Source organism: Onychostruthus taczanowskii, unplaced genomic scaffold, assembly GCF_017590055.1.
Source record: "Onychostruthus taczanowskii isolate IOZ18803 unplaced genomic scaffold, ASM1759005v1 scaffold12, whole genome shotgun sequence".
In the NCBI taxonomy this organism is placed as follows: Eukaryota; Metazoa; Chordata; class Aves; order Passeriformes; family Passeridae; genus Onychostruthus; species Onychostruthus taczanowskii.
In genome coordinates this window covers 4397439-4414267 of record NW_024498351.1, presented here as the reverse complement: position 1 = coordinate 4414267, position 16829 = coordinate 4397439, and the positions used below count along the sequence as shown (strand labels likewise).

At 38.7% G+C, this 16829-nt stretch overlaps 1 protein-coding gene across 3 annotated transcripts in view; it reads left to right on the top strand.

Moving 5' to 3' along the window:
- The window catches only part of FBXW7 (F-box and WD repeat domain containing 7), a 99077-nt gene that overhangs the window by 35122 nt on the left and 47126 nt on the right, over positions 1-16829 (top strand). The window contains exon 2 of one of the 3 annotated variants that reach the window (XM_041395749.1): positions 8480-8999. The exons of the other annotated variants lie outside the window; for them this stretch is intronic. Within the exon in view, the coding sequence (XP_041251683.1) occupies positions 8480-8491 (12 nt within the window). The 3' untranslated portion in view covers positions 8492-8999. Of the gene's footprint in view, positions 1-8479; positions 9000-16829 lie in introns of those variants that run through there. 3 annotated transcript variants of the gene reach the window in all.

Here is a 16829-nt window from a genome sequence, read left to right as displayed (position 1 = left end):
AAACTTTGTGCTTTTATGCAGGTGGCTTGAATAGCCTGGTCAACATGGGTTTAATCCATGAGAAAATTAAATTATGATCAGACTCTGTTAAGCTAGGTGGGTTTTTTAGCTCACCCAGAGAAACATTTGTGATGTTCTTGTGAACTGTAGCATGTCTAAAATGTTCCATGGCTTTAATAAAGGGCACCTAGAAGTAAGAACTCTGATATATCATTTATTTGGAGTTACCATACCAATGTAATGCAGAGTACATGCAGGATATTTTATAAGCAAAAGAGTTTCTAAGGCACTTTTTCTACTTAAGACTGTGCCGATCATATGTACCACAAGATATTTGCCTTTGAAATGTAATAGTTTGTTTTGTGGTCTCATTATGCACCCTTTTTCTTTAATAGTGAAAAGTATAATTTTGGACCTCAGTGGTGTTGAGTAAGGTCCTTGTCATCTTGTACTTCATTTAAGCTAAATTGTCATACTGTAGGAAGGGGTAGGAAGAATGGCAAGTTCTTGTCTTGGCTTGAGAGAGGTTTCAGAATGCATGTGCTAGTGATACACTGAGAGATTTGCCTCATGGAGTTATGGGACACCTTTTTTTATTCAATCAGAAGTTCCTGAATGACATTCTAGTTAATACTACCAAGAATAAAATCCCATACATCTATCAGAACAACACATTTAGCATTAAATGACAAGCAAAATAGCAATTGAATTTTAAATTAGAAGAAACAGGATGCTTGGGGGAAAAACTGTATTATTTAAAAAGTTGAGGGAATTTATAGGATGTATGAAGTAGCTTAGATACTCATAAATAATTTCTCATGTCATTAAGAGTTAATTCTGGTAGAAGCTTTATTGTTCCATTCTTAGATAAAACTTTGTGTCATGGCTAAGTATATCCATTTTAGTATTTTTCGTTCCATAGAAATGTTATCTGAATTGGTTTTGTTCATAATTTCTCATCCACTGTGTAATCAAGGTGGAAAATTTATACCTTTTTAAAATGGGAAGGTCTAAGGATGTATATCAAGGAAAAACCAGGTGGTTTTCCCACTAAAGAAAGAGTTTTGCTTTATTCTGCTTTTCCTCCATTGTATGTGTGTTTTACTGGGGGAGCAAGGGACCATCCTGTAGAAAAATTTAGGAAATTTGTAGTTTAACATAACTGCTATGTTAATATTCAGAGGGTTTTTTTTTTTTTTTACCTCATGCAGCTTGTGGTGTTGTTTCTGTAGTGGACGTGAAGGGGCAGTGTAGTGCTGTTGATAAATCTTCCTCTGTGTCATCTTTTCAATCTTTTGTGGAATATCATGTTTGAAACGTGATTATTTTATCAGTTGTGTATATGTGCATTACTTGTAAGAAAGTATGAGAATTCTTTTGAGTTAAAGAAATATTCTGGAAATACCAATACAGTTAAGAACATTGTTGTTTAAAATGAGTCACTGTTTTCTCCTTGACACTGTTCATACTCATGAATATAGATATTATTCAGGGTTTTTTTATGACTGTTAGTGTTTAAAGGCTTCCACGTGGTAAAAGCACATGAAGATTATGGACAAGTGCTGGCAAAGTACAGTTAGACTTGAAATATAAAAGGGTATCAACAAAGCCACTTTGACATGGTTTTTGCTTGGTTGGTTTTTTCACTTTGAATATTAAAGTACATTTGAAGTACTTATTCCTTGTGAATGGCACATTCTATATGAATTAATTGACATCCTGCAGAACTGAAATACTGAGGATACCTGATATATTTTCACCCAGTAGAATAAATTGGTATCCAAAGGAGGCATTCTGTCAATGTCTGTTGAAACCACTTTTGCAAAGAGGAGGGTCCTAATCTTGGGATGTATTCTCTGAAACAATGTGAGGGTGGTGGGGCACTGAACTAGGTTTTCCAAAGGGGATTTGAAGGCACCATCCTGAGAAGTGTTTCAGGCTGGTCTGGATGGGGCTTTGAGCAACCTGATCTAGTGGGTGGCACCCTGTCTGTGGCAAGGGTATTGGAATGAAGATGATCTTTGATGTCCTTTCCACCTCAAACCCTTCTGTGATTCTGTGATAATTTCTCATGTCACTGTTTTCTCAACAGAGCCAACATTCGCTCCGGTCTTCTCTTATGATTTTTGGTTGTTGTAGTTGGTGTTCTGTCCAAATGCTAGGAATAATGAAGATTTTGAGGTTAAACTTTAGAAATGACTGAGTGTAGCTCTGCCAGTTTCATTGACAAACTTTTTCTTGCATATTTTTGAATATTTTGTTTTAGGTTGTTGGTTTTTTTAATAGACAACTTCAGGGTTTTTTTCTGTGAATGTTTAATTTTGTTTCTAAGTCATAAAATACAGAGTTTTAGAAAATTTTATATGAAACATGAAAAAAAAGTCTTTCATCATTCCAGTTTAAATCTTCTAGAATAAGCGGGCTTTGCTTGTTCACTGGTACCTCTTTAGTACCCCAGGACCATAGTCTGAAAAGCTAAATAATGATACTGAGCAGCTCAGGCTCCTTTGAAGATACCAACGCATGCCTGGGTTAGTGACATAGCAAATAGTAGTATCGTATTCTTTCCTCCTGGAGTGCTGATGAGCTGGAGAAATACATGTTTCTGGAAAGAACAAAAGTAATTCTGGCAGTTAATTTTTGCATGGCTTCAAGTGTTGTACCTTCTGTCATAATGAACCACTTTAATTTGCTTAGTGTTTTTAAGCTAACAGCTTTCATCATCGTGCGTATTAAACAATTCAGAGAGCAGCATTAAAATAAGAACTGAGTGATATTTGTGCTAAGTTTTAAGTACAGAAAATTATGGGAATCACTGATAATTGTAATGACTAATAATAAGTATATAAACTGAATATTAACACTTTTTTAGCCAGTAAGTAATTTATCATTAATTAATCATTAGCTAACATTTTATGTATCTCTGTATGTTGAATATGTCTGTTACCTGGGGTTTTTTTTGTTCCATTAAGATTTCATGAGTTCCTGAAGGTGCTTAAAAGATGAAAAATATTTTTAATATGTGCTAGAATGCTGTAGGAAAGATCAAAGTACATGTTCTTTAACCTAAATTCAATAGATTTGACTTACATTAAAATTTGAAATTAGGTAGAGACTTACAGTGAATGTCAATAGTGGGGGTTTTTCATCTATTACTTCTTCTATTACTGCAAGGTTATGGTAGACATGAGCAATAAAAATATCATCTGTGAATACCATTGTATAGCTGCATGACAAGCTCTTTCATGCCCTGAGAAAATTGCTTTCTCTTTTTGTTTTTGTTTATTCTGTGATCAGCAGTGAACAGAAGCCAGTAACATAGATGATTTGTTCTGTTTAACTCTCTAAGTGCAATGTATAAAGGTTAAAAGATTGTTTGCTTTCTTAGGAGCTTCATTGTGATGACCTTAGAAGTAAGTATGCTTTTTTTGGCCCAGATAGAAGGTTTCATTATCCATTACTTTCAGAAACAATATAGTTTTTTATTGCAGTATGTCTTAGTGGATGAAGCTTTGAAAAACATCTTACTAGACTTACTTGTTGCTAAATACAAATGTTAGGATGCTGAGGGATTGTAACAGTAAGGCTTTTTAATTAGGAATTTAAAACCCCCTAACCCCATGTATCAAACTTTAGACAGAGCACTTGCTTGGGCCGTGTCAATACACCATCTTTTCCCATGTTTTTCTTCAAAAGTGTCAGGCTCCAATTCTTCAAAAGCAGCAGTAACACGCTAGATGCTGATGGGAAACTGTGAACAGGAAAAAAAAGTCCTGTATTTTCACATCAGCTTTATGTATCAAAACTGCATGCATCTTTCACATCTGCCACTAGACAGATGTGTGTAATTTCAAGTGCAAAAGTGCATGTGCCATTTTAAGACTTTATGCAAACAGTGTATATCAAATTAGCTACTTGTATAAACAAATACTCAACTGCATGCCTTGTATGCCTGTCAGCTGAATGCAGTTACACACAAATTTTCTTAAAAGCAAGTGTCTTTTATGCTTACTGCTTAAAAAGCTTGTCAGTGTCTGGAGGGTAGTGTGAATATTGTCAGCATTTAAATAAATGTCTTTAAAAAATGGATAGACTGAGAGGGCTATTATGCAAAAAGTTAATAGATAGTATGGTTCTTGTTGGTCACACATGCTGAAAGTACCAGAGACTGAAGTAGGAGAGCGTGTTCCTGTTCTTAAGGACTTCCCCCACCCTCGGCCAATGAAGAGATTTGTTAATGAATGGAAGACTTTCATTAACAAGTTGCCTCCTTTAAAAACTAACTGAACTTGCAAATGATCAGAATAGCATTTGGCATATCATTAGTACAGGACGAGTAAGCCTTAGAAAATTTGAAGAATTGGTTCATGCAGTTTCAACAAAAGTACTTTAGAATTTGGGCTTTTCTTTGGTAGCCTGTGCCCTTTTGGTCTCTTTTCATTTTCTTGCTATCTGTGTAGACCCTTTACATTTTTTCCAAACCTCCCCCCACCCTGTTCAATAGCTAATCTGCTAAATTCATGCTACAACTGCCTCATTGAGTGGATGCGTTGTTCTGCCCGCTTCGTACCAGCTTTGTTACTGTGCAGTATTTTTCAGCTGTTTGTGCTCATTACCATACAGCTGGTATTTAGAGGAGAGAGGGAAGCAGGCAGAAGCTTTACTGTCTGCAAGTATAAGAAGCTCTTTTGCAAATGGGGTGCTGGCAGATGGGGCATGTGTTTAAACGGGTTTTGCTGATAACAGACTGCATTAAAAATCATTCTGAGAAAGTCTAAGGTCAGCCCCATGAATTCAGAACTTGAGAGGTATTCAACTTTTGGAAGACCTTTATAGAATATTAATTAACCCAGGTCCACGAAAGTGACAAATGGATTGTTTGTAAAAATGTTAGATACTATCCTCCTGCCCCCACTTCACAGTTCATTTCCTTCAGCATCCCCTGATTCGGTTTGTGGGTTTTTTTTAAAAAAACATAGGATTGTATATACTGTGTTCATGATCAGGGCTCTTGCCAAAACAAATGAGTGAACAAACAGTAAAATCCCAGACCTCATGAAAGGAAAAATAATATTCCTTTTGATGTTGTGACTGAACTTTGCATTATGTACAATTATATAAACCTTTGCCAGAAGCCAATCCTTTACATACACATGGAAATTGATTCTCTTGCTAGCAGAATGAGTAGCACTGCACTGGCTCAGGTGATCTGAAGAGAGAATTGAACAAAGTTTGTGTCTAGTACATCTTCTATTGGCTCTATTGCTGTAGCTGAGAAGGGAGAACAAGCTTTAGGGCCCTGGGACTGCTCTTCCAGGCCTGCAATGGAAGCTGGATATTACGAGGCTAAGTGCAAGCTGGGAACAGGTGTTCTGCATTTGGACATATAAGTTAATAATTTACTGTCTGAAATACAAGGTAATTGGTATGTGCTAACACAGCTCTGTGTGGCTCCAGTGCATGGCCTTTGTAACAGGATCATCAAATTCCTGCTTCCTTCTGGAATTCGGTGCATTTTGGCATTGCTCTGAGCCCCTTGGGACTCCAAGGGGTGACTAAGCAGTCGCCTCGCACAGATGGAGTGCTCTGACAGCTGATGAAGGGTGGAAACACTGGTGGGTTAACATTTCTCAGAGTACCCACACAGTCTCTGACCCTCGCAGTCCTAATCCTCCAGGAAAAGCTACAGAATGCTTTCCAAAGCATTGAGCCTGGGACAATAAAACCATAGAGTCAATAGAGCTATTGATTTCATGGGATGCTATAATCTTGGGGTTCTTTCCTCTTGTTTTACCTCTTTCTTTGGCATTGGAGACAAACTCCTCCTTTATTACTAACACTGCCCTTTCTGCTCGGTGGGAGCCAGCAAGTCTCAGATGTGTACCTAAAATGTTCACCACACCAGGTATACCTGGAACCTTATCAGCTCAACATTTTGGTCTCCTTCCCTGCCCGCATCCCAGTTTTATTATTTGGGATAGTGAAAAATTCTGCCACTACCCATAAACCTTCCTTTACTTATAATAAGGAGGTGTGCTGTATTTGTAGATATTGGGCCTGCAGCACAACAAACAACTGTAGTGTGTAAAGTCAGTGCCTGGCAGTGAGAAGATGAGCTCTTATTCCAGACCAGTTTACAGATGTATGTACAATTCAGGCCACATTTTTATGTTCTTGCGAGAAGAAATCAAGACGCTTCTTACCTACTTAATTATTGACCAGAGTTTTATTTCAAGAATAGTTACAAGACATCAAGAGATTTTAAAGAACAGCACTGTTCAGCTGCAAAATTCCATTCCTTCTCTGTAGTGTGAGCTAACACACTAAAATGTGATATGAAGAGTTTGCTTTGAATGAGTTAGTGATCACAGTCAAAATTGCATTGAGGACATTGAAGCACAGCTTTATATGAGTTTTCAGTTGCAAGTGAAATGCTGTTCACTGGTTAGCTTCCACATCTGAAGCACATTCATTCTGAGTCAAGAGCAAAGTGGGGAATTCACTACTGCAACTTGTTCAAACTCTTTAAACCAAATATAATTTATTAGAGTTTCTGATGTGTACTGATGTGTACTGAAGTACAAGAAAAGTAATGAAGCAAAAAAAAGTAATGGCCAAAGACCCAGTCGTGATAGCTGCTGCAGCAAGGGTAGTTCCCCTCCACCCCCTGAATTTATAAACTCTAACACTTTTCTTTCACACATCTGTCTTCAAATGCAGTTGTACAAAAGCGCAAGAAGAGGTTATGAACAGCTGCCATCTTCTGAATTCAGCTGTGCTTCCTGGAGGCTTTATTTGCACACCTCTGCCTCCAGCCCACCTTCCTGCTTTCTCCCTCTTTTTCCAGTACTGTCTAGTAGTCTGCCAGAAGTTATTTCCTTCCTTCAGCTTTGCAGGCAAATGGATCCTGTAAATGATCTAACTTGCTTTAGGCAAAGATAGTTAAGTTTAAAAGGCTATCAAAATTGATTTAAGCTACCTGGATAATGTTTTGCATGAAGGAGATGAAAGAGCAGCAGAGCTCTAAGGTCAGTAACCTCTTGCAGAAAGGTGATAGAATACCCAGGGGTTAAATGTCTTTAACTGGCCAAGTGAACACATCCTGTGGTGCATGAAGAGCAGATGTAAGAGCTGCTGCCACTGTAAAGGCCCTCCTGCAACTGCCTGTGCTAGTATCACTACTTTGATTAAAAATCACATGCTGGAGGTTGTAGACAAACGTTCACTTGGCTAAAATCCATGCCTCTGGAAACCTTCGTCTCCCCCAGGCAGGTTCCTATGGCCCCTTTGGTGGCAATTATGGCCTCACTGGAGCCAGCAGAGCTCCCACACTGGCTGTGGAGCAATCAGCCAGAAAAGCTTAGCCAGTTTAAATGGGTGATTTGCACTAACCCAGCTAATTTAACATAAAGTGGATTTATTGTTCCTTTGGTTCTGCGGTGGGGACAGCAGCATCTTCTGTTGGCACAGCTAAACATGGGGGATCCGTGCTGCAAATGCTGTGTGGTGTTCCAGGTGTGACAAATGGGCAGCTCCTTGAGTAAGGACCGCGCTCAGCGCTGTGGCAAACCTTGTGGCTTCAGTTTAGGTTTCCTGTGAGGTGGTTTGTTGAGTAGAGATGAACAAAAGGCTGTGTGAGTCTATTTCAGAAGTCCTTTTAGCTGAATTAAGAAGGACAAGTGTAAATGAATGAGGCAGTTTGTTCTTCCATAGTAGAAAGCATTAAGTACTTTGGAGTCCGTGGATAGGTGGTAACATGGAACTTCATCATCTAAGTCTGGATGTTTTTAACTGTCGTGTAACTTCAACGTTAATTTGAGTTAAGTTCATGTGTAAAACTAATTCAGTGGGAGTATTTGGATGGTAAATAATTATGGTTTTTCTGTAAAAAGAAGTCAGAGTGCATAGATAAGTTTTTTGTATTAAATACAAAATTATTAAATTCATGGTACAAGTCAGAATCTCCCAGATCTACGATGTCATCTTTGTGGTAGGGGATCTCAAATGACTGAGTTTTGTGAAAAGCAAATTGCATTTTAAAGTCTGAGAACTACCTCTGAAAACCTTTTGTATGTTTCTACCTTAAATATTTTTTAAAAATATACAGAATTCCTTTGAATTGTAGTTGTTATAGGTCTATTGTTTGTATTCTCCACATTATTTAAAAAATAGTGCATGCAAACACTAAGGTGTTACCTAATGCCTAGTAAATGTTTGGTGCTCAGAGCAGATGCACAACTTTGAATGGACTCAGAGATCTCCAGCTCCCTGTCTTTGCCTGTTACACTGTCTACATGTGAGTTTTGTGATGAAGTTTGTCGTAGGATCTAAAATGCCCATAAGGTAATAGATGCAGTAAAAGCTACAAGAAGCTTTGCTAATAAGCAGACAGAGAGCAGGCACCACTGTGGATAAAACAGAATTAAGCCCATTCCAAAACCTCATCCCACTAAAGATATTTTATACTGATTTGTTTCAGAAAAGTTCATGATAAAGCCTTCAGTGAACTGGAAACAGTGGAGAAATCAGTGTAATGAGCAATCAACATCTGAAGCAACTGACTGGCAATGAGAACACATCAAAGACAGTTTTCAGAGAAAGCATGGAAATTACTGAAACTTCACAGTGTTCAGAGACATTGTGGTTCTGTCTTTGTCATGATGGGGTCCTGGATCTCCTGTGCTGGATTCTTCATTGTGTTTGCAGCCCATGGGCAAAACCTATTGTTGCTGATAACAGAGAATGCCCTCTTGAAGTTTTTTGCTTTTGCAGAAAAATTTTCTGCTTCCCTAGTAAAAGCCAGGCTTTTAGCTCAGTTTTTCTGTTGGGAATATTTCTGCTTTGTAGGACTTAGCTGAGAAGCCTTCACTGTTGAGTTTTGGACAAATCATCCAAACCAATGGAGTTATCCAGTTAAAAAAAAAAAAAAAAAAAAAAAGACATCAGTCCTGTATTCCTGGAGCCTGTTTTAGCAGCTATACTTTAAACTCAAGAGCTCAGTGAAGCTTCAAGAGGAAGCATTTTTGATGCTTAATATTAATTAGGAAACCTTCTCCAAAAAATGAAGCAAATTAAAATAATTAGGAAATTGTTGTGGTGTTGGCCCTTCATGTGTATTGTTGAAACACAAGCATAACAAGTTGTATAGCAGGTGGAAATACCATAAGGCAAGATATACCTACAACAGCATAAAACTCCTGAAGGAAGGTGGTTAGTAGCTTTATTCTCCAGCCTGGCAGTAATTCACTTTGCTAACACATATGCCCTTCTCTAGTTAGTTTTACATTGGTGCCACTTTCTGCAGTTTCACTCATTGAGTCATCAAGTAGCTGCCCGTAAGTTTGTTTAAACTTCTTGGATGTGATCCTGTAAATATATTATGTAAAGCTGTGCAGAGGTCACAAGTGCTGTAGCTTTATCTTGCTTCAGATCTTGAGTGATTCCTGGATGTTCAGGTTACCAAGGACCTTATGTAAAAATTCAGAATGACACTATACAGCATGGTGCTATAAAGTCTCTTCAGGAAGTCTTTTAGCATAATCCCATCCCATCTAGTGTTCTCTTACTGTGTGTGTGGCTAGTGACTGTTAAAGTCACTTCTGTTGCTGCATCCTACATTTGGTTTTGGGAGGGAAGAAAGTCCTGATTCACATTACTTTTGGACACATATGAATAGAAAGCTGAAGAAAATGGATGCATTTTTATCAGCCTATCATGTTTTCCAGTAAGTGGAGTGGATATACAGTGTCAAAAGAGTCAGCCTGAAGGTCTGCACTGAAAAAGAAAACCACGGGGAATTAGTTGTTCTCTGGGAATAATGTCAATAAAAGAATTGAAAATGGCCTTAATTCAAAATATGAATTGCAAAGAAACAAATACCCTATCCCCTCTGAAGACAATATGAGAAATACAAAGATATCCTCCATTTGTGAAGCAGACAGACAAATTATTATGCTGGATGTCAGCTGAGAATAATGGAAAGCACTTATTCTGGTCCATGGGAGTTTGGGCACTGTGTACCAGGAAGAGTGAGAGTACAGCCTCCATTGGCTGCAACGCAGGGAGACACTGAGGTCTTGAAACTGTGGCTAATACATTTATTCTGGTTAGCTGAAAACACCATCTGGTCAGGAATTTATAAGTAGTAGCCATCATGGGTTCAATTATTTCCAAGGCAGAAAGATGATCACCTTCCCCTTGGTGACAGAAATTTCCTACTGCAGAGTGCACTCTAAATCAGATAAGAAATGTACATTAGACAGCATGGTTTACCAGGCAGAAATTGAGTTTTGGGGTGACACCTGTCTGTGGGTACCCATCCTCCCTGGTAATTCACTCAATAGGCTGCTGGTCAACCTTTTTATGTTGAGGGAATGGGCAAGGGGCAGCTATAAGTTATTATTATTATTATCATTATTATTATTATTATGTCTCCCTACTTGTCAGGATTTTACAGAGAGCTGTCTCACAAAGCTGGCAATAATCTAGGTGCAATATGTCATTTTTCAGAGCAGGACTAACACAGATAACTTCTACTCAGGCTGATGAAGATGGTGACAAACTAGCTTCATGTTTCTGCCTCCTTTATCAGATCTGTTATTTCAAGGTTCTTTTCAGTGCCATCAGATTCAAAATGATTGATTAACATTTGGACCTGCAAATGCTTTTTGACCTACATTTGGGGAATACAAAAAAATGCTTAATTTAACTGCAGTAAGTTCTTTCAGAAGGGATGTAAGAAGTCAAAGTTCTTGACTCGTGTATTTCTCAACAAAAATCAGGATGGGCTATTTCAGAGATCTTAATGTGAACCGTGTGTTCATTTTTCTCCCTGTGAGGACCAGTGCAACAGTCGGATTGCATTTTCAGTCCTTCCAGCACAGCACCAGTTGATCCTCTGTGGGAGTTGTCATGTTTCTTATCCATTAAAGCAGACCCCTTAATAGCTCCTATCACTGCCAGGCAAGCTTTATAAGTTCAGAGTGTCTCTTATGAGACTTGGTATTATACGTCTAATTCAGACAAGTGTGTCTCACAATCACTATTGCATTGTTTCCAAAGAAAATACAACAATTATCCTTTCCTCTCTGACGCATCAAAGCCCAGCTCATAGGAGAGGCTAAATCTCCTGGCAAGAAGGTTGTGGTAAGATTTGCTTTTCAGCTGTGCAACAGCCAGTGTGCAAAAGCTGACTAAATACCATTGGATTGGCTGTCAACATTTCGCTGTGCATTCTTGACAGATGTCTTCGCTTTGATATGTTCCCTCTACAAGGGGAACTGCACTGGTTGTGTACAATCTTTACAATGCTTTGGTTGTTGAAACTCAAAATGTGATTCTTTTTTCTATGGTAGGTAGGAAGAACTACTTCTGTCACCATCTGTAGACAGTAGGATGAGTAGAAAAGGAATCTCTTTTGAGTAACAAGCTTTCACAAGCAATCTCATTGTAAGAAGAGGGTCTGTCCAAAATACAGAGAGAAATCAATAGTAAAAGTTTGGTTCTGTCTTGTCTGATGATATCTGTGCTATAAAAAATAAGTTGGGGAATTTTAGCCTGCAGGATAGGATATAGTTAACCTTGACTGTAGAAACTGCCACATGGTGGGAATTCCAGAGAGCAGGACAAATGTGTCTTTGGTGCCAGGTCTGGTTTGCCTGTAGTTTCCATCTTCCATCTGGCATTGACAACACCGCCTGAGGTAGGAAGGTGGAAGCAGGACCACCCCAGTTGCCTATGGCTCTTGTTTTTCATTGGTATTGGACAGACCTCAGAGCTTGGAGGCGTGAGCTTTGGCCTGTAGAGGGTAGAAGTTTTGAGGCCAAACCAGAGATTTTGCAGTTTCTTTTCCCAAGAGGGAGGTGTTTTCTCCTATTTCAGTTTAGGCAGAGTTAAAATTACAAGGAAGGACCCAGTCTGCTGTCTTCTGTACCCCTTGTAGTGGTGACATATGATGTTGGCCATGGATTTGTTTTGTGGTGAGAGCCACTGAATTTTTAAAAATCTTTATTTTCTCGGAGTGTATTCTAGATCTGAAGCCATATTTTTAAGAGCAAAAATGCCTTTTTAATTAAAATGTGAGGTTATAATAATGACTTTCTGGTTGGCAAATAACTGATGTACAACAAGCCCCAACTTAAAATATAGTGCTTGGAGCACCATGAATACAAAATTCTATCCTTTCTTATCCCATGTGTAGGAGGAATCCATCACCATTGCAGATACAATGACGCCGTGGATTTTGACATTTTATTAAAGTTTGGACATGTAATCACTCTTCAATGTTCTGTTCAAAGGAGCCTCAGCAGAAAATAGCATAAAATTACCATGCACTGATAATGGAGAGAAGCACTGAACTTCAGATTTACACTCTCATTACTTGTTCCATCACATTCTCAGTTCTTTGTTGTCTTGTCTTTATGGCTTCTGGTGTTCTGAGAGTAAGGTTCCCATTCATTTTTGGAAGTCTAAAAGGACATAAATTATAATGGCTGAATTCTGATATGACACGGGTTAACAAAAATAAAGAAGTTCTTTACTCTCAACTCTCAAAAGCAAAGCTAATATATTTTCCTACTGTTTTCTTTTGATTTATTTTCCAAACATACAAGAAAAGTTAACTGTCTCTGACATTTGAGGTAGATGCTGTGTTATATTTCTCTGTGATAAAGTTCTTTCATATGTTTAAATACTAGCATTAAATTCTGGACTCTGATTATAAAGAAAGTCACTTTCATTTGTAAAGTTAATTTTGTAATTTCTATCATGAGGATTTTACATATAAATATTTGTGTAAGTTGCCTTATTCAAATATTTTGGCACAGGAAACTCAGCTAAAATGGAAGGAAAATTGTTTATGGGGAGAGAGAAACTTTCTAATCTCAAGAGAAGTATATCATGTTTAAAGAAAAACATAGTTTTACTAATATAAGAAATATTAAATAAATCCACTAGGTTCACTGAGTAATAACTTTTCATCTCTTGCAACTGCTGCAACAAACAAAAAATAGTTTACTATTATGACTTTGCTGAAATAGGTGGGAAAGGAATTGCCTGTTCTGTTTATTTACCAGTGAGCAGAAAAAAGGAAAAAAAAAATCAGGTATTCAAACAGAAGTTTAAAAAAAAGCCACAGAGAAAGAGAAGGTTGTAAATTCTTTGTACTGCCTTTGACTTTGTACTTTTTTGCGTATTTGAACTTTCCCTCCCAGGATTTTTTTCATATTGCAGATTTCTGTGCATGAGTGGATTTCTTAAAAGAGCTTGCAGATACAGCCTTTAAAGGTGTCCATCAAGTTGGTGAGTAGATGGTCTCACCTTCTGTAAACAGATTAGGCTTTGTCAAAGTGTTTTGGGGTTTCTTTGGAGGGGGGTATTGTCATCTGTGAGGGCTTACACTTACAGGCAAATCATGTGGATGATGACTGTTCGTTCATGATAGCGTACAGAGATTTTCTGGTTCGACAAAAAAGTGAGCATTGTTGCTTCTGCCAGAGTACTTCTCACAGAAGTGATGATGTCTTGTGTAGTAGCTTTGTTGATGTAACCCTAAAGTCTTATGGCTTGGAAAATTCTAATTTTAGCTGCTATTTCTCTGCTAACCAAACCCTTCGCTTGGTTACAACTAAGGTGGGCAAAGAGTTCAAGCTTAGCAAGAAGCTGCAGCAATGTAAGATATTATTTTATCCAGCTGTTCCTGGGTACTCTGCTCCCACAGCACAACCAGTAGGAGGAATATGCTAGCAATCCACAGCCACGTGTCTGCAAAATCCAGGAGTTCAGTTTACACCCCTGCAATCCTTACAGATTGTTTGCCTAGGTAAGCTCAGGTAAACAACCCTTCTGTTTAAGGGAAATGCCCTCTCAAATCTGCTGGCAATGTTTGTCAAAATGAAATATTTTAAATAGCAAGGCTCTGCCAACCCAGCTTGTTTGGTTGGAGTGGATTAGGTTGGGCTGTTTGTACAAGAGGGATTTGCAGGTGGGTACAGGGGGCTGCAGGGAAAGGATGAGTGGCACATGAGGGGCAAAGCCTGTTACCCACTGAGGCACAGTGGGCCCTGCTTCCACCGGTGCACCAGAGCTAAGTTTCAGCCTGAAGGGCAGTCACAGTCCTAGGGAGGCTTTTGTCATCATTACAGCAGGAGCAAGGCCCTGTAATAAAATTGTCTTGTGAATTGGTATGGCAGTACGAGGTCTGTGGAAAGTGGTGAAAGAAATGTGTGATTTGAAGGTATTTTAGGTATTTCATCAATGGGTTTAGAGAACATACTCTGATTAATAAAAGTCAGTTGGTTTTGAAGTTGAAACTTTTGAGTACAAATGCATGTTATGAATAATATCTGAGCAGAATGATTTAACTGGAAGGCCTTTCCATTTGGTGAAGCCAAAACCACCTCCAAAAGACATCAATAAAAAGTTACTAGAGTTTATTTTGCTGATGTATCATTTTATGCCTGCAGAATGGAGGTGCAGTTTCATTTAGTTGTATTGACTGATAGTAAGGGAATCATTGTGGAGTGGGTTCAGAGCATGTAATCAAGGGTTTCTGAAACATTTATGCTTTATCTGCTAATAGTATTAAACCTCTTGCTGCTGTTTCTCGCTGCTTCTTCAACCTGTCTCATACACTGAGAAAACAAGGGGCTGTGAATCCAAGCCTTCACTTCGAGGAACTGCTGTTAGCTGTCTGCAAGCTGACCCCACGTATATTAGCTAACATTCTAATTCTCAGCAGAATGTAGGCCCCTGGCATATCTATCCTCTGTGTAGGTTACTACAGTTTTCCCCTCACAGTGTTCAGGTGCTGCACAGTCACATGTAGCAACACTAGAAATAGAACTCAGGACTCCTTTAAAAAAAAAAACAAAACATAAATTCGACCAAAGGCTGGTTTCAACTAACTTGTCTTTTGAACTGAATAATTGAAATGTATTTTAGCAATGCTGTTTGTGTATCTGTTTCTTGAAAACATGTATGGAACAGATGCCTTGGCATGTCCCATCAGACAACAGGGGATTTTAGTGTGAGTGTGTATATGTGTGAATCAGCTGGGACTGCCAGTACAGGAGAAGCTCTTGTAACAGCAATAGTGGATAGCAAGCACAACTGAATTTCATGACAGGTACCTTGGTGTTGAATTAAATAATTTGCCTCTAGAATTTCTCAAAGAAAGCTGCTTTTGAAGTCAGATGTGCCACTCTTTGCACGTATTGGATTTGGGAGGTTTTAATGATTAGAGCAGCAGTAATACAGGCTTATAAGATGTTGGGTCAAATGCTGGCAGTACCGTGAGGCCCCAGTGAATTCAGCATACTTATCCTACTGATGGGGAATCCAGCATGTCTTGGCTTCTGTGACTGTGACCAGTTGGTGCTGTGAACATGTCATCTTCCAGCTCAGCTAAGTTGGCTGGATAAACTGCCACCCTTTGGGCTACTTGCAGGTATTTGTCATGCATCCTGCCAGCAGACTTCTGCTGTTTCAGATCTGCCACTTAAGCTGCTCATGTCATCTCTTCTTAGCCTGTTTAAGGGGAAAAACGTGCATTTATTGCCAAAGATCTACTTCTATATATAGTTGTATAAGCCAATTTAGCTCATGGACTGAAATCTGTTAAGGAGGGGAGAGTAATCTCTTCTGGTACAGCTATATCCAGCAGAGAGTATGCCCATGTCTTGCCATTTTGAGAGCTGGTTTTGACAAGTTTGTTTCAGAAAAGCTTATGGAAGATATGCTGTCTTAGAGTGAAGAATGTCTGTAGAGAGGTGTGGGCATTTCCTTAGGAGAAGGTAGCATGAGGAATGCTTCTGGAGCAGATGGGCCTCTGATCTGGAACTGTTCTTGATGTGAAGTATGGTTGGTTGTTAGTGGTCATCTTCATGTGTATTTGAAAATGGGATTTGAACTGGTAAAAGCACGGTATCCTCCTCTTCCTAAAGATTTATTTCCTTGTCAGCTGTGGTGTTCTACAGATATTGTCTGAAGTCATCCTCTGCTCTGCATAGAGGCATTGATGTGGAGAGCGTGTTCTTGCAGACTCTCCCAGCCATGGCCCCAGAGTCTGTTTACAATCAAAAGGTGGGAATGGCAACATGAAGAAGCAGTCTTGATTCCTAGCCAAGTTTTCAGTCTGTTTCACCTCTAAGTTAAGCCCTCAGCTTGTGAGCCCCTTGATCCACTTGGTCCCTTTGAGGGACCGTGTCTCTAAGTAGTTCTTACTTTGAAAGGGCAATCTTATTATGAGGAATATTGATGTTATTTGACAAACCTTTGTTATATACATTGAGCTGTCTGCTCCTTTCCTTTCCTGCTTCAAGATCACTCTGAAAAGTGCTAACAAATTAGGAGCTTCTTGAAATTAGCATAACATGAAGAAGCAAATATACTCAATTCAGTTACTGGTTTAATGCAGATCAAGATAATATTCTCACCTCACTCCCAAAGGCCCCTAAAGGAATAGTACAATTCCATTATGGCATCCATACAGATAAAAGGTAGTATAACTGCATTATTTGGAAAATACTGCAAGCTACTTCTCTTTTCCCTTTCATTTAAAAAACATTTTGAAGACATTAATGCCGCGGGGAGGGAGTCTTAACATCTGAGCACTGGAAAATTTTTTCTCAGTTGTCTGTTCTTCCAGAATATTTCTGAGAACTGTGGTTTTGTTTCAGGGAAATGAAAAGTTGGAAGAACTTGTAGAAGGTTTAGAAAGACCTGTCAGGGGCATAAAATGGTTAATTTACTTTTGTGAAATTCTTGTGTTTTCTGGAAGAAAACACAGTTGATAATTTCTTTTAGACCAAGGTTTTGGTTGGGAAGGACCA